Here is an 18,545-nt window from a genome sequence, read left to right as displayed (position 1 = left end):
AATTTGACTTTTGCTACTCATTTCGCAGTATTCCTGTTGCAAAACTCACTTGTGCACTTGTACATGCAGACGTGAGAGAGCTGAGCCTAAACCATAGACTGTATAAAAACGTGGAAATAGTGTCCGTGACATCAGCAGTAGTTTTCTGAAGAGCGTTTTTGAAGCTCAAAGTGGGTGGAGCGGGCCGTCGCCATCTTGGTAGCGCATCACCACACATCGAAAATGGGTAAAAAGGCGGGAACTGGTTGCTGTAGTCATGCCCAGCTGGCTCAACGGCATATAAATAAATGTAGAAATAATTTAGTATGTTCTTCAGTGATTCAACATTCATATCTTCACTGTACCCTATAAATAGCACTTTATAATTTTTTTCATTAACATTATAATGTTCCACTGTAAAATACTGAGATTATTAAATGTGCACTGCTTAATATTTTTACTAAAAACTGTGCCTGGAAGAAGTTTCCAGTTGTGTGATGTCCTCATTTAGTGACTACAGCAGGCTTAAGACACATGAAACAAACTACAGATATATCTGTGGCCTAATTAAAGTTTTGTAACCTATGCCATTGTGATAATTCTGTATTGTCCTCAGTTTCATGTGTAAATAAATTAGACTTGATGTAGTAAAAAAAAAAAAAACAAACATGAAAAACCAAATGTTGTTTTTGTCATATTTAGGATCACTCAAATCAGAAATAATGTGAAGGCTATGGCCCTGTCCCAAATGGCACCCTAAACCCTCGCAATCTTCCTCTCAGTCCGCACTTTCGTGACGTAATGCAGCTTTGACTGTCGGGCAGAAGTCTGCTGTGGTGCTCGCCCCAGTATGGGCTTGGCAGAAGTGCATATACAAGGTGCGTAGCGACCACAAACTGGGTGCCCGCGAGCACCCTTCTGAAAGCTAAAATGATGAATGGGACACTCATCATGACACACACGCAGCAGCCATTGTAAGTCCGTAAGACCATAAGTGTATTCCATTTGGTGCAGGGCCTATGATGATGGAAATGGACATGAGCGGAGAGTTATAGTTATCAAGAAATTTGTTTGTTCCTTCTAGATAATGAATCTTTTTAGTTGAATGCATGATTTAAACAAGTAATACAACACTTATTCACATGCTCTCTCAATAATACATTCAAATAAACGTCATCTTACAGTGCCATCTGTATCTGATTTCGAATGAGCCGACCTATAGTAAAGATAAATCAAAAGGGAGATCTCTTTAACATCTCAAATATTTCTCCTAGACAGAAATGAGGTTACTTTAAGATCGAATGGAGATTTTTGTTTGAGTCTCTTGCTTCTCAAACTTGTCTCCTGAGACAAAAACTCTAAGAATCTCACAATGGTCTTATTTAAAGCTTTAAAAGAGATCTCAACAACATTACACACTATGCTCAGATTTTTCTTCTTAGCTAAAGACTCTCTCACATTTTACTCTTTTAAAGCTTCAGAAGAGATCACAACATAAATCACACAATGGGCTCAGATATTTCTCCTTAGCCTGAGACTCTGGATCTCTCACATTGGTCTTCTCAAAAGTTTAGATTAAAGATCTCAAGAACATCACACACTGACTGCTTAGATTTTTCTCTTTAGCTAAATAATCTAGGGGTCTCATATTTGTCTCCTTTAATGCTTTAAAATAGAAATCAAAAACTTTACAAAGTGTGCATTGAAAGGGACTAAATAATTTCCTGAAGAAAATGGGCTGTACAAGACAAAATTTGATACTAAACAAAGCAAAAAAAAAAAACGGTATTGGACTTATACTAAACATCTTGCACTAGTAAATCATTTCTAGTGTGTTTGGAAAATGTGGTGTATACAATGCTGGACACTGAAGATAAATTTGAACATTTAAACTAGTAACCCTTGATATTCTGAAATATTTAATGCTATTTAAATGATAGTTCTCTTACGAGAGCTCTCTCGTACTGCGTCTTAGCTAAGACGCTACGGGAAAAGTCTCTTTTCACGAAATACTGAAGCAAAAAATTATCCTTAATTTTGTATTTTTGTAAAGCGCATTTGCAGCAGTACACAGCCATAGGCGAGACGGCTCGTTCGCTCATTGGCTTGTTCTGCGGCAACTGCACAGCCTATCGAGCGCGGGCTGATGCAACATCAGACCAATAAGGGCGCTTCGCGCCCTTCTTGCCACTTCCCGCCGAAACGGGTGTGGCCCAACCTATAAAAGGAGCTCGAAAAGGCTGACTCACCTGATTTTTCATCTCTTCAGCGAAGCTCACGCATCGCTGGATCACGGAGGAAGCAAGCGCCGTCTGAGAAAGCACATCAGCAGGACGAGCCATTCTGAAGCTGCTGGCATCGCCGCCTTCCATTGCCGTTCCTGCTGCGCTATCCGGCGCCTATATCCTTTCAATCCTGTTATATACAAGCTTTTCTTTATGTGTGTGTGTGTGTTCGCCCTGCGACACACACTCGTAAAAGAGCTCGCGTCTTTTTTAAGATGCCTTCCTGCGGCTCGTCAGAGCCCCACTCAGCGAGGGAGACCGGTACGTCATCTGTGTCTCCTGCCTGGGTGAAGATCATGCAGCGCTCGCTCGCTGACGGCGGATGCCCCCACTGCGAGCTGTTGCCATGGTGACTCTGAGGACTCGCCTGGCCTTTTTCTCTGAGCCTGCATTCTCCGCTGCGCTGACGCGCCGTAAAAGCATCGCTTCCAGCGGATTCCGGAACCGTCTTCAGCTCAACCGAGCTCGCCGGTTCGCCCTGCTTCACCGGCCCCCCCTGCATCGCTTCCCGGTGGGCAGCGCCCGCTGTTTGCCGGCGCGTCGTCCGAGGAAGTCGATCTCAGGGCCGCGTCGGGGGAAGAGGACACGCGCTCTCTGCTAGCTTCGGGCAGTGAGGGCTGGGCGAGCTCCGAGGATCTCGCGCCTTCTGCTCAGAAGCCCAGCAGACGAGCTGACATCGAGAAGGAGCCGGGGCGAATGCTCGTGTTGGCCGCGATGAGTCTCGGCCGCGAGTGGTTTGCACCAGCGCCCCCCCCCTCTCGTTCCCGGCTGGATGGTATTTCCCTTTCGGATGAGCGTACTTCTCAAAGCCCGCCTCATTTCTTCCTGAGCTTCACGAAGAGGTGGCGAAGGCTTGGAACGCTCCATATTCAGCACGAACTCGTTCGTCTGTCTCACTAGCATTCTCCACACTGATGATGCTAAAAACAGGAACTACCACTCACTTCCGCCGGTGGAACAGGCGATAGCGACGCACCTTTGTCCGCCCTCTGCTGGACGGCGGCAAAAGCGGTGTTGCCATCTAAAGCCTCCTGTGTGACGCTGCGTCGGCACTACTAACGATGGCTGCTTCATCGAAGCGCAGGTGTACGAGTTCCGCTGTGGCCGACCTCTCACCCAAGCGCGCCGCTGTTTCAGTTCCAGGAATTGTGACTGTCTCAGCATTTTCTGCAATGCGCAAGCCTGCACAGTTGCCCGCTTGCCTGCACACAAAAGCCGTTATCACAACAGCTTCAGCAATGCAGCTCGAGACCCCCGTTCTCGCTCTACTGGCCGTCGCCCCGCGCCGCGGGGACCGCGGCAGAGGATTACGGTGAGGCCGGGAGCCCCGAAGCCATCCTGGGAAAGCCATCTACGCATGCTGCATGACGCTGCGTCGGCACTACACACGATGGCTGCTTCATCGAAGCGCCGGTGTACGAGTTCCGCTGCGGCCGGGCTCTCACTTAAGCGCGCCGCTGTTTCAGTTTCCAGAGATTGTGACTGTTTCAGCGTTGTTTGCAATGCGCAAGCCTGTACGGTTGCCCGCTTGCCTGCACACGAAAACCGTTATCACGGCTACCCAGATATTTCCCGAAAAAGGTGTAATTTCTGGTGTCCCGGCCACGGCCGATGGTGCTATAAATGTAGTGACGATGCCCACTGCTCAGTGCCCATCTCCGCATATAAGCACAGCCCTTCACACAGGGCTCGCGCCTATAAAAGCGACTCAAGTCGATCACGCGCACTACATAGTAGACGTGCCCACTCCTCAGTGCCCACAATCACTATGTCACACGCGTCATGTGGTTTCTGTAAAAACGAAACCCGTGCACGTTCGTCCGGCCACGGCCGATGATGCTATAAATGTAGTGACGATGCCCACTCCTCAGTGCCCATCTCCACATGTAAGCACAGCCCTGCACACAGGGCCTGCGCCCATAATGTCGACTCAAGTCGGTTGCGCACACTGCATAGTAAACGTGCCCACCCCTCAGTGCCCACAATTACTATGTCACACGCGTCATGTGGTTTCTGTAAAAACGAAACCCGTGCATGCTCGTCCGGCCACGGCCGATGGTGCTATAAATGCAGTGACGATGCCCACTACCCAGTGCCCATCTCTACATGTAAGCACAGCCCTGCACACAGGGCTAGCGCACATAAGATCGACACAGATCGGTCGAGCGCGCCGCATAGTAAACGTGCCCACTTCCCAGTGCCCACATACACTGTCACATACGGCGCGGGGCTTCTGTAAAAACGAGGCCCTTGCACGTACATTCTGCACAGGCAGACAGCGAGTTGAAAGTGGTAAAAGTGCACACATGCAGCCCACGGTTACTCGCAGATATATCGAGTCCCACGGGACCCACTCAGCCTCCCTCCAGTCGGTTAAGCGCCGGAACGGGGTCGAGAAAGAGCGATCTGCCCGCTGTGATCAGCGCGCTCCCCGCCTCAGATGCGCAGCACACTCGAGCGCCGCCGTTGCCCAGTCAACAGAGCGCGTTTCGCATCCAGCCCTTAGCCATTCATGCAGATGCATGGTCAGTGCTTCCAGGGGTTTCGGATTGGGTGCTAGGCATTATAAAGAGAGGCTACTCGCTACAGTTTTCTCGACGCCCACCGTGCTTTTCAGCACGCGTCGAAACTACGGTCAAAACAGAAGTAGCACACATACTTCGGGCCGAACTATCAAAACTGTTGAGCAAAGGGGCTGTAGAGCCTGTGTCTCAAAGCGAGGAGGGGCTGTACAGCATATACTTTCTGGTGCCCAAGAGAGACGGGGGTCTCCGGCCCATACTGGATCTAAGACAGCTGAACAGACATTGATGAAACGCAGTTTCAAAATGCTCACGACCAGGAAGCTCCTCGCGCAGATTCGCAGAGGGGACTGGTTCATGTCAATAGATCTGAAGGACGCGTATTTTCAAATACAGATAGCGTCAAACCACAGGCGATATTTGAGATTCGCCTTCGAGGGCCAGGCATACCAGTTTGCAGTCCTGCCATTCGGCTTGTCCGTAGCTCCTCGTACGTTTACGAGGTGCATGGATGCAGCGCTCGCTCCTCTTAGACTCAGAGGCACACGAGTGCTGAGTTATTTGGACGACTGGCTGGTTCTGGCCCGATCATGAGCGGAGCTCATGGACCACAGAGCCATTTTACTCGATCACCTCGAGAAGCTCGGCCTCAGTGTCAATTGGGTGAAGAGTTCGCTGAACCCCAGTCAGACGATCCTGTTTCTGGGTATAGTTCTGAACTCGTGTTCCATGACGGCGCGGCTGTCACCACAGCGCGCGATGGGCATTCAGCGTGCAGCGAGTTCTTTCCGCTGTGGCGCGACTGTGTCACTCAAACACTGTCAAAAGATGCTGGGTTTCATGGCCTCGCGCAGAGCGTGGGCGTCTGGCCGGCTGCATTTCAAGGTCGATCAGAGCTGTGTTGCGGCTCTAGCACCTTGGACAGCGAACGGCTGGTACCGATCAGGTGTAAGCCTGGGGACTTCCCCGAGTGTGAAAATGGTGTCGACGGATGCCTACACTTCGGGATGGGGAGCGCTGCTCGAAGGCAGACCGTCCTTTGGCCTATGGTCAGAACGGGAAAAGCTCCATCATATCAACTGCCTGGAAATGCTGGCAGTGGAGAACGCGCTGACGCGCTTTTGTCCCCATATCAAGGATCACCACGTCATAGTCCGTTCGGACAACATGTCCGTGGTGTCCTACATAAATCGCCAGGTCGGTCTCGGGTCCCGAAACCTGTGCAGGCTGACGGAACGCCTCCTGATTTGGGCTCAGCGCAACGTGCGCTCGCTGAGAGCAGTGCATGTGCCTGGACTGCAGAATCTGGGTCCAGACAGGCTGTCCAGAGGCAATGTTCCTACGGGCGAATGGTCTCTACACCCGCAAACATTCCGGCTGTTGTGGGAGAGAATTGGCATGGCGGAGGTGGACCTCTTTGCGTCCCACGAAAACGCTCACTGCCCCGCGTTCTTTTCCAAGAACGAAAGCGCGCTGTCACTGAGATGGCCGTGCTGCCCGCTTTATGCGTTCCCTCCCGTCTCCCTCCTTCCGCAGGTGATAGAACGGGTGAGAGAAACGAGATGTTCAATACTGCTTGTAGCACCTCTTTGGAAGAACCAACCATGGTTCCCAGATTTGATGCAGTTAGCAGATGTCGCCCCGTGGCCGGTACCGTTGAGGAGAGACCTCCTCTCGCAGTCCAGGGGCTCGATTTGGCACCCTCAACCAGAGTTGTGGTCCCTCTATGTATGGGCACTCAATGGTTACCCGCTGATCTCGCAGTGGGAGTGCTAAATACCATCACTCAGGCTAGAGCTCCGTCAACACGACGTCTGTATGCCTCGAAGTGGTCGGTGTTCTCCAGCTGGTGCACAGCTCGAGGTTATTCACCCCTTAGTTGTGAGGTGACGGAGGTCCTCTCCTTCCTTCAGGAGCTGTTGGATAAGGGCAGAGCCCCATCCACGCTCAAAGTTTATGTGGCTGCCATCGCGGCGTTTTCTGAAACGGCGTCCGGTCAGTCAATAGGAAGGAATGATTTAGTCATCCGGTTCCTCAGAGGAGCTAGGAGGCTGAATCCTCCCAGACCTCCGTCAGTCCCTATGTGGGACCTCGCGGCAGTTTTGGAGGCCTTGAAAGGTCCCCCTTTCAAGCCTATCCAATCGATTAGCCTTCAGCATCTGTCGTTCAAGACAGTATTCTTGTTGGCTCTCGCTTCTGTGAAGCGTGTGGGTGATTTGCACGCGCTCTCGGTGAGCCAGTCGTGCTTGGAGTTTGGGCCCAATGACTCAAGAGTCATACTCAAACCTAGGCACGGTTATGTGCCGAAATCCCTCAACACACCGTTTCGGGCTCAGGTTATTGCCCTGTCTGCCCTGCCGGTGTCAGGGGAGGATGGAGACTCGAGTCTTCTTTGCCCTGTCAGGGTTTTAAGAGCTTATGTGTCTCGCTCTGCTGCCTTTCGGCAGACGGGGCAGCTATTTGTCTCGTTCGGTGGGCGTTCCAAGGGAATAGCTGTTTCGAGACAGACTCTATCCAGATGGATAGTTGACGCCATAGCGTTAGCTTACGCTTCCAGGGGCCTTCAGTGCCCGTTGGGCGTCAGAGCACACTCCACAAGAGGCATCGCCTCGTCGTGGGCGTGGTCTACTGGGATCTCCTTGCAGGATATATGTATGGCGGCAGGTTGGGCCTCGCGTCTACATTTATCAGGTTCTATAACCTGGAGGTTCCCGCCTTGCAAGCAAGGCTGCTGTCGGTATAGGCGAATCAGGGCCCTGAGGGGAATTCTGAGTTCACGAGCGCTATGCGCTGCCGACTGTTATATGGGCAGTATTGCGTAAGACCCGCATTGCCACATTGGTCAGGCCCACCTCGGCTGTGTGACGTCATATTGCCGCATCTACGGATGCTGCTAGATATGGGACGGAGGGCTTTTTCCCTTTTCTGTCCTGGAAATTGGTGTGTGATCCCTGCGCGCACGGCGTTTTACATTGGGTTCCCGTAGCGTCTTAGCTAAGACGCAGTACGAGAGAGCTCTCGTAAGAGAACGTACTCGGTTACTAAACGTAACCTCGGTTCTCTCTAGAAGAGCGAACGAGTACTGCGTTCTCTGCCGTGCGCACGATTCACTCTGGTTCGCTTCGGCGATGAAATAAATCAGGTGAGTCAGCCTTTTCGAGCTCCTTTTATAGGTTGGGCCACACCCGTTTCGGCGGGAAGTGGCAAGAAGGGCGCGAAGCGCCCTTATTGGTCTGATGTTGCATCAGCCCGCGCTCGATAGGCTGTGCAGTTGCCGCAGAACAAGCCAATGAGCGAACGAGCCGTCTCGCCTATGGCTGTGTACTGCTGCAAATGCGCTTTACAAAAATACAAAATTAAGGATAATTTTTTGCTTCAGTATTTCGTGAAAAGAGACTTTTCCCGTAGCGTCTTAGCTAAGACGCAGTACTCGTTCGCTCTTCTAGAGAGAACCGAGGTTACGTTTAGTAACCGAGTACGTTTTAGTATTTAGTATCCTAAAATAAAACTGAATTCATCTTAAGACAAAGCTAATATATCATAGTCATAGCCTTGTGGGCAGTGCATTGCTGTGAAGCACAACTGCACCTCAGACAACATGGGTTAAAATCCCAGCGAAAGGTACTTTCTTGCTCCTGTTCAATCTGTCCAATTATTTCCTGTCTCTACTCCTACTGTCTTGACCATTAAAGGTGAAAACCCCCACTGCAATAAAAAAAGCAACAGCAACCTCTGAGCAGTAAAACATTTTTATAATGGAGTCTGGCAAGAGATTACAGCAAGACACATGTTTCTCTCCCATTCTCATTTTGGATTCCTTTCTTTCAGAACGTTCTCATGCTTCAGTTGTGTCTACTTTTATTTCTCCTAAGGATTTTTAGGAGAAACATCCGAGACACTGTTGAGACTTAAATGAGAAATACATGATAAGATAAACATATGAAAGATGTTGCATTATTTGTCTGCCAGATAATACTTGAAAACCAAGATGAATATTGTGTCTTAAAAAAGCGAATTAGAAGATAAACAGCTAATTTAGCTAATTTCAGCGATTTACAACTAACTGATAATTGTGCATAAAAATGTTTCCCGCACAGCAAGTGACGCTGACTGGCTACCTTTTTCATTGGTCAGACATCAACCAATAAAATGGATTCATTTGCATGATTATTGCCCGTGTACACAAATTGAGAGATTCAGCTTTTCACAGCTATGAGTATGAATTTCAACTTACAAATACAAATTAATTACAAATGTTCTCACATTGAAAACAGCAGGCTCTCAGGTTTTGTTACTATAATACCTTCATAGATATTCTGCCAAAAAACATGTTTGGTTTTGATTATCATGTCTATTGCACTGAAATCATTCGTTTTAAAGCCATATCAGTTTAAACTTCTGACATTTATGTCTTATTGTGCTTAAACTGTCAAATACACATTATATATATATATATATATATATATATATATATATATACTATATATATATATATATATATATATATATATATATATATATATATTTATATATATATATTTTTTTTTTTTTTTTGGGTACATTCAGACATTAACATCTTAATTAAATGGGATGTCTATGTACATACATTTTGCTTTATAGTCTAAACTTAGGTATAGTAATAAATATATAAGAGTGCAAAAGTGTCAAAGATAGAGCATCATGGACCTTAAACTAGAAATGCTTTCAGAAACATATATCTGCAGTATACAGATGGTTTACTCAGATTTCTGGGTACTATGGTGCATTACCACTATGCTTGGAGGTAATTTAATTCAGGGCTCATTGGAATGTTGTTGCTGATGATTCTGTTAGTGTGCAGGGTTTCAGTCTCATACACTTGCTGTGTACATTTGTCATATAAAGTATAGGCTGTTTACTGGCCTGTTAGAGGATTTAAATACACTATTGGGGACAGGATAAAAAAAATACACAAACAATGAGCAGGTTCATTCTTTCCTGCCTTGCTTATCTCCATAGTGTGAATGAATATTTATGAGATGGAGAGTCTGGAATTCAGATTCTGCATGTTGCCATAATGTTATCCTTGAGCAGGCTGTGTGCTAATGAGCCTGGCTCAATGTCCCAAGCTGCCGTATGTTATGGAATTGCTTTTCAAATACTCCTTTCCTTTCTGGCTTGGCATAACTTGAAGTATGCTGTTGTGCAACATAAGAGTGGCTTTAAAATCCATTTATCGGCAGTCATTTTAAATCAGCATTCTATGGATGAATGACAGTTTTTGCAGCAACAACATGGTCATAATAGAAAGACAATGAGAGGAGAGCGGTGGGATACACCACTGAATCAGAATGTCACTGCTGAATTGAAATGTTGTAGATCAGTTGACAGCAAGCTTTTCATATTCTAATCATATTTTAGAACCTCCGCTGAATTGGCCACATACCACAGGAAGTTTATTTGGAAATTTAATTGGAATGGCAGGAATAAGTATTTAATGTAATGTAATTCAAAGAGAAGCATAGGTTAATTAATTAAATATGATTTTTTAAATATATTTATGAAATATTATAATATTAAGAAATGAGTGCAAGATCAGCATTTCAGAAGTGTGAAGCGTGTGACACAGAAGACTGATAAATAAATAATTAAATAACATTTTAATATCATAAATAGCATTCTAAAATATATTAAAATATGAAACAGTTATTTTAAATTGTGATGATATTTCACAATATTAATGTTTTTACTGTATTTTTGATCAAATAAATGTCATAAACCCCAAATTTCTTACGGTTGTGTACCATACTAGTGATAACTGTTTTATAATCAATTCGGTTTCCATTCATTCAGTAAGTTTAATGAACATTAAACAAATACCTCACTAGCACTTAGATTTTAGATTTTAGATTTTTAGCACTTTTAACCCCAACAGTTGTGCCTCTATTCACACAGTGATGCCTCTCAGCACGGCACAGGAGAATAACCCAATATTATAATAACTGAGTCAACGAAATTAGGAAATTAAAATCAGACACTTGGTTTCCAGCTTAGTGTGCTCTCAGTTTAGTTTTTCAGTTCCATCCAAGAAGTTTCATTTAGGTGCACTGCTGATTTAAACAGTAAGCAGATTGCTGCCGCCTTTCCAATATGTTCCACTATTTCCATCTCGTACCCTTTCCTGTATCGGAGGTTTGAAGTGGTAATTTCACAGGCATGTGAAGCTCCAGGCATTTTTCTAGAACTCCCGTCTGTTATTCATTACTGTCCTGAGACTCATCTCTCCACTGCTAGTGTGTGAATCGCAGCCTGTGCCCATGTCCTGCGAGAGCTCATTGCTGCCACAGCGCTTGTCCTCACTTGTTCATTAAACTTCTGAGGCTCCTTCTATAAATCTCTCTGCCTCTGCATTTTAAGATGAAGTGCAGTCCACAGTCCTAGTTGTTTGTCTCTTGACTGCATTTTATGACTGGAGAATCGTGAAATCTATTGCCCGAATCTTAAACCACTTACATTAAGCGTCATCGCTGGTGAAATTCACTGCCTGTGAAGAACGATGCTTATGAGTGGCCCTTCCTCTTCCTGTTTTATTGTACTGTGGAGTAAAATTAATAATTTTCAAAAAAATAAAACTTCTGTCAAGACTTTCTCTCTTCCATAGAACATAAATGAAGATATAGGACCAGTTGCATAAGCCACTTAGACTAGTCTTCAATTTTTATTTTATTTTTTCGTTAAGACTGGTCATAACTTTTTTTCTAAGTCAGTTCTAAAAAGGGAGAATGGTCTAATTTAAATCTAAAAAGTAATTTTAATATTATTAATAAGTAATATTATCTCTTGGCTATCTACTAGTTGGTAGTTCTAACATAGCGGCTGTGTTTATGTGACTGGTTTGTTTATTACAAACATGCTATTTTTCACTTGGCATTAATTGGTTGATTGGATCACTGTAGAGGATCCATTGATGAGCAAGTGATGTAATGCTAAATTTCAAAAATTTGTTGAAGAAACATGACTTTATAAGACTTGCAAAATAAAGACATATGGACTACTTTTTTTGGTGCATTTAGGGTGCTTTTCGTTGTAATTGCATGGGAAAGAGGAACTAGTATCTCCAAAATCCCTCTTTTTGTGTTCTGCAGGAAAAAGTAAGTGATACAAGTTTGCAGCGACATGAGTAAATTATGATAGATAGGTTGGACCAATCTTTCACTGACAGTAACCTGCGTCATCTTGTCTCATGAATTGTGTGGATCAAGAAGAGATGGCTGAATAAGACTGATGGTTTGTGTAATTTGAACACGGTATTACTTGCCTCATCACCATTATGGCTTATAGAGGTGGGCACAATTGAAACACAGCTGGAGCGCTAGATTTCCCGACTGCTGTCTCAATCAGTGTGATTATGAAACGCAAGTTGAAAATGATTATTGCTCACATTGATCACTGCTTTGCATAGGCTTAAAAAAAGAGACATGTGTGTCTTGCATTTAAAAGGTGAAATTGACATTTTTTCTTATAGGAATACTATGAAGAACAATCTTGAAACATACGTCCAACCTTCCAGTCAGATTGAACTGAAGAGCGGTCAAAGAAACATAAAATAGCTGACTGTGTGACTATATGTCTGTTAAAAGGATACATTCTCTGCCTTTCACAGCTGTAGTGTCACACTTTGTCTGTTTTTAAAGGATAAAATCCCAACTCTAAGTCTGTCAAAGGACTGTGGGTTAAACTGTTCTCTCTAGGGGAGATGAAAGCGAAAATGCAGTGTGGTGACTGGAACAGATGGAAGCTTCCCAAAAGGCTTGGGCAAATTGTGATGCCCAAAGTTAGATAAACCTTCAGCATTAACACGGAAAGATGCTTGAGACACCTGCAGCAAACAGCAGAAATCAAAGTCTAAGTCTTTATCTTGTAGCATTGAACAACCCATTTCCCACACACTCTCAGACAATAATGGAGGCACAGCTCAATCATCCTTCTTCTACAATAGGAAGTCTGTGTTCTCATCTCTTCATTTTCTACCAGACTGGGATTTAATCCTGGTTTTGTAAAGTCTCAGTAACTGTGATTTGGGCCTGTGAATGGATGTGTCCCAGGCTGTATCACTGCATTATGCCATGACTTCTGTTTTCAGGCGTGGTTAATGCGATTGTGATTGAATCTCTTCTCAATTCTCGGAAGCTTTGTCTAACTAGGTTGAGCCGCAGGTTTAGACTGTAGGTGGGAGAAAACCTTTGCCTGGCTCTGTTGTGCTCTGTAATTTTTGGTAGGGTTGTTTACCCTTTCGGCTTATTCTGGAGAACTGTTTAACCCTCTTTCATTTGGCACTTGGAGAACAAGAAGCAGCAGAGACTGAGGATGATGATTAGGATTTCATCTCAAATTATTTGTGTATTAAATTTTATATGTTTCATATATATTAAATAGTTTATATTTAATATGTATTTAAAATTGTTTTGTTTTGCATGGAATGGCAAAATAACTTGAGTAACTCCCCAGTGTCTCAATATTTAATATTTTATTTATCTAAAAATATCATTCTGTTCAGTTTAGTAATAATATATTTAACACCTTTATTAAAATAAGTTTTATAATATATCTAAAATATGATTTTACCTAGCATTTAATGGTAAAATCCAGGTTTTTTTAAAGGGTGGTAGCACTCAAATGAAAACAAAAGTGATAAATAGCAATTTAATACATTGGATAATGTAATGGAGATTAACAGATGCTTGTATGTTGTAAATTATCTGGCACAGTATCTGTGTATCTTTATCAGCCAGCCTTGTCAACAAACAAGGGTGTGACTTTTTTTTTTTTATATGTTAGTATAACTGTAAGCTTTTATCTATTTTAAGACAAAAACACACTAGACATTCTCTGTTCAGACATGAGCCAATTAATTGTATCCTAGCAACAGCAGTCAATATGTTTCTTAGCAACAACATTTTGTTATATGCAAAATTGCGTTTAAAGAGGCTGGGACAAATCAGTCAAATTACTTGTCCCACTATAATATGCCATTTTATTCTGGGTTCCTTTGCAGATGGTTGTTAAAATGACCAGCACTGGTTATTAAGCTTGCTATGAGGGTTTCTTTATACCCAGTTTTTCTTTTTTTACTATGAAATATTGCGTAAGTGGCAGTTCTATCCACTTGTCTATATTTGCCACGCTTATTATATTTAATGCTTGGTCCACAAAGCACAAAATATGTTAGGTGTCAGCGCATTCATTTTATAATTTTTTTTTTTTTTTGACCAAAGGTGCCATATATTCTCTGTGAAAAATCTCTATTTATTAGATTATTCCTCACAAGCTTCTCCTCAGACCTGATGGTATTTTCATCTTGTATGTGTCATTGTTTATTTTGTGGAAAACTGTCTTTGTGCATCACATGTAATGCTCTTCTCGACTATTTAGGTCCCGGCTTGAGCGCAGGTGTCTCGGGATGCTTTTGTCCAGTATGTCACTCGTTGTTATTCAGTAATTCACCTTATCAGTCACACTTTCAGAAGTGCCTAGAGCATATTTTACAGAAGAGTGACAGACCATTTATACATGTGTGGTTGGGTATATGTGTCGTTGGAACCATAATAGAGAAGAATGAATATTTCATGAAACCATATCTTTATGCACTCATGCAGTCTGGGCACCAAATCATAAGATTCGCTCCAAGCTAGGTTTTGACCTGAGAATTCAAACATATCTATACCTCATTAAAGGCCTGTCACAGTTACATAGTTTTGATTTGTTTAGATGTCTTCAGGTTATTTGTTTTACGGCTTGATTTACTACTAAAATCATCATTGCTGTTATTTGGCTGCATTTTGCAGGATTGAAAAGTTATTTGTTTTGCCAGTTATGTTGAGAAGTCCTGTTTATTTTGGCATGCTAGTAAACCCTGTCTCCATTCTTGCTGATGTGTGTTAAGGCCCTCATTGGCACTAAAGCATAGTGCAGAGCTGCTTACCTGACATACTGTTAGCATAAATCTTTCAGAGTCTTCCCAGCCGCCATCGACACCACCTGGAGACTCCTTGTTCTGGCAGGGGGGAATGACAAAAAAATATTTGTCAGTACAGTTTTTATGCAATTTTTTTAATGCAATGTCACACAAAATTAGATTAGGAAACAGGGTTAAAGGGTATCATGGTTATTAGGTAACTTAAATTAAACTGAATCTAAAATAAACGATTGAAAAATGTTTGTTACTTGGAAAAAAGTTTAAAACATTACTTATTTGAATTTAGTTTAATGATGTAAACTGCCTATAACTATATAGATATTGCATAGACACTTCACATAATTTTTAGTATTAAAAATGACAAAAACACGAAAAAGATTTAAACTAAAATTAAAATGAAAAATATAAAATAAAAACGGATTTAAAATATAATAATACTAATAATAATAATAAATCATTACATTTATAAAGCGCTTTTCTAGGCACTCAAAGCGCTTTACATAGACAGGGGGTATCTCCTCATCCACCACCAGTGTGCAGCATCCACCTGGATGATGCGACGGCAGCCATATTGCGCCAGAACGCCCACCACACACCAGCTTACTGGTGGAGAGGAGACAGAGTTATGAAGCAAATCAGCAGATATGGGGATTGTTAGGAGGCCATGATGGTCGGAGGCCAATGGGCGAATTTATCCAGGATGCCGAGGTCACACCTCTACTCTTTTTCGAAAGACATCCTGGGATTTTTAATGACCACAGAGAGTCAGGACCTCGGTTTAACGTCTCATCCGAATGACGTTAAAAAATTGTAATATATCATTGATACTAAATTAATTTAACATTTATTAGTTATTATAATTAGGGCTATATAAATAATGTAATTTTTATTATATATTTTAATATATTATAATTTTCATTTTATTGTTGATGTTATTGTTGATAAGCAGTATATAGCTGTATTAAATACTACTTAAAAAAATCAAAACACAAAAAAAAATTGTAGGCTACAGTATGAAAAAATGTATAGTAATTTAGGGATTTGTAAAAGATTACATTTAACAGTAATACATTTCTAGTGATTTTAAAGATGAATTTTAAGGGAGTATTAGATTAATACATATAAAATGTATAATCATAGTTAAATAACTGTGTCACATTTGGCGTTTACACTATTTATTCACTGTGATCTCAATAAACCTTAACATGAACCACAAATGACTCAGAAACAACAATATATGATCACCACGCTGGGATCAGGAAAGAATCAACATGTAAAGCAATTTTGATGTTATTAGATCGTTTTAAGTCTTAACAAGCTACACAAATCTTGTTTCTCTTCTTTTGAATGACTCTGAATCATGTATGCTCTGAAGGATTTTAAGAACATTAAAGAACAAGCACATTAAAGAAGAAAGAGCCCGCCAGATCATTTCCATATTGACCAGTACAATCTACCAAGAACAGCGCAAATGATCGCCTTAAGACATGCTTTTTTGGGGGGCGTTAAAAAAATGACACAAATATCAGTAATTTGACGAGCGCAAATGTTAGTAAATTGCATTGCGTGATGCATTTTAATATTCTCCTCTCATAAATTTTGAGTTTGAAAGGAAAACTCCTACAAATGCATATTCAGTAAGGTCAGGCACAAAAATAACTGTGTCCAGGCCTTTTCAGCGCTAATTCTTCATGGCGCGTCTTTAGTAAATCCTGTACTATTTGAACACCAAATATGATATTTTAAGAAATATATTTTTGTTCATTTAATGATGGTCGGTATGGTCCAAAACAACAAACCTTTGTGGAACAGAAAAGAGGAGAAGTTGAACAGATTTGGAACAACATGAGGTTGAGTAAATTCTGAAATATAATTTCTGGGTTAGCTATTCATTTAAGTCAGTTAAGTCAATTGCGATCAGTAGTGAAGGCCAGAGTTGGTTAAAATGCTGACCATGACGAACTTTCTGCAAATCAGTGCATAATATCAGTGCCAATGGACAATGACTGAGCAAGCGAAAGATTAGCTGTTTACTCGTTTTTTTACAATGCCCAGGATTTGAGTCTTGGATGCTACTCGAGAGTTGTTTTATTGTGAATTTTTTTGCCATCCTGACAATATCTAGATAGGATGGCAATCAAGAATATAATAGAAAATCACAAAAAAAGACGAGACATTTATGGTTGAGAGATTGTAAACCTCTAAACTGAGACTCCACTGTGGCTGCTGGGAGAGTTTGACAGATTCTCTGTGTTTATATGTACAAGAATTATGCTTTAAGTTCAGCACTAAAGCGGCTTCAGGGCCATAGTCTTTAACACCTTCACAGTGTATTTCTTTCAATACAACACCCTTGTGTGACATTATGCCTCTACGGTGTAAAACAGAGCTAGAGTGTTTCGGGAAGTGGTCAAAATGTCACCAGATCAATGAGAGTTGGCTCCTCTAATGTCCAATACCATTACCAGCTTTCAGAACTTAACTCGCCTTGAGCTTTAGGCTACATGAACTGCATCTTGTTTTTCTTGTTTCATTGAGCTCATTCCAGACATGTTCATCTCCCGGGTCCCTCAGGAGATTTGCACCTCTGGATGTTGTACTTAAAGCTGGGCCAAAGTTCACTAGAGTTTCTCAAACAGAACTTCATCAAATATACATGCTTAAAATCGCTGATGTGCTCTTATCTGCCTTATATCCTTCAATCTCCTCTTCCTCTCTTGCTCACTGCAGGTATATGAACGTGGAACTAATGTTGAGCAGTTTGTGACCCGCTTCCTGTTGAAGGAATCAGCCAATCAGATCCAGTCTCTGCTAAACTCTGTAGAGAGTGCTGTGGATGCCATTGATGAGCAGCATTCATCAGTGGGGTGAGAAATAGAGCTTGTCCCATTCATCAACATATATGTCCATTAGGACATGAATGTATTTATAAGTTAAGTAGATTTTCAATTTAGCAAATGCTTTATGATTACATTACAGTAATTGCAGGATTCAAATGGCTTGTGGACAATAATAATAAGAGAGCAGGTTTGGGATCTCACCTGGTTATAGGATTAAAAATGGATGAAAATGTTGCTGCCATCATACATTTAAAAATGATTTGTTTAAGTTAAATAAAAAAAAAAGACTATTTATAATGAAATTAAATACTGTTTAGTTGATTTCAGTTAAACATTTGAATCATCTGTATTCCTTGTCCTTGTTCTCCCTGTTATGACCTAGATCTTACCCCAGTAAGACCAGCCCACGCGTCCCAGATAGGCGCTATGAGGTCCCGGTGCCAGATTATCCTCCCAACAACAGACTCAGTTCAAAGGACAGCACGAGGAACATCAACACAGGTGCAGGTGAGGTGATCACACTAGTATAAAAAAACTGTCATAATTTATTTAAAATACATTTATTTCAAACTAAGTATACTTCAAATCCATTAACATGTTTAGTGACATACTTAAGACTTGCTGATATAAACTTTATTTGGAGTGTTTTTTTATTTAATAACTGTTATTAACTGTCTTAATCAAATAACTGTTCCTCAAAAGCCAGATGTATCATATTTTAACATTAATTTTCTAAAAATTATGTATTGAAAATCAAGTAAATCTAAGTTGCTTCAGTCTAGTAAGTGTTCACTTTGAAATATACACTTATATAACCTTAATATTACAATATAAAGGTTTTTCTTACATTTACTTTAGAAATCCAGCACCGATTTCTAATCAACAACACATCACAATCTAATGGACGGTTTTACAATTATAATAAAAGCCTTAAAAAAGTCTAAAGTACTGTGTCAGGCATTTA

At 42.1% G+C, this 18,545-nt stretch overlaps 1 protein-coding gene across 4 annotated transcripts in view; it reads left to right on the top strand.

Moving 5' to 3' along the window:
• Positions 1-18,545, top strand: part of LOC132101472 (N-terminal EF-hand calcium-binding protein 2-like) — a 99,019-nt gene that overhangs the window by 64,113 nt on the left and 16,361 nt on the right. For all 4 annotated transcript variants that reach the window (XM_059506473.1, XM_059506471.1, XM_059506472.1 and 1 more), the window contains exons 6-7: positions 17,472-17,608; positions 17,964-18,088. In XM_059506473.1, coding sequence (XP_059362456.1) covers positions 17,472-17,608; positions 17,964-18,088 — 262 coding nt within the window. The remainder of the gene's footprint in view (positions 1-17,471; positions 17,609-17,963; positions 18,089-18,545) is intronic.

This window comes from Carassius carassius, chromosome 23 (assembly GCF_963082965.1).
Source record: "Carassius carassius chromosome 23, fCarCar2.1, whole genome shotgun sequence".
In the NCBI taxonomy this organism is placed as follows: domain Eukaryota; kingdom Metazoa; phylum Chordata; class Actinopteri; order Cypriniformes; family Cyprinidae; genus Carassius; species Carassius carassius.
Note: the sequence above shows the minus strand (reverse complement) of the source record. Positions and strands in the feature narration are given on the sequence as shown.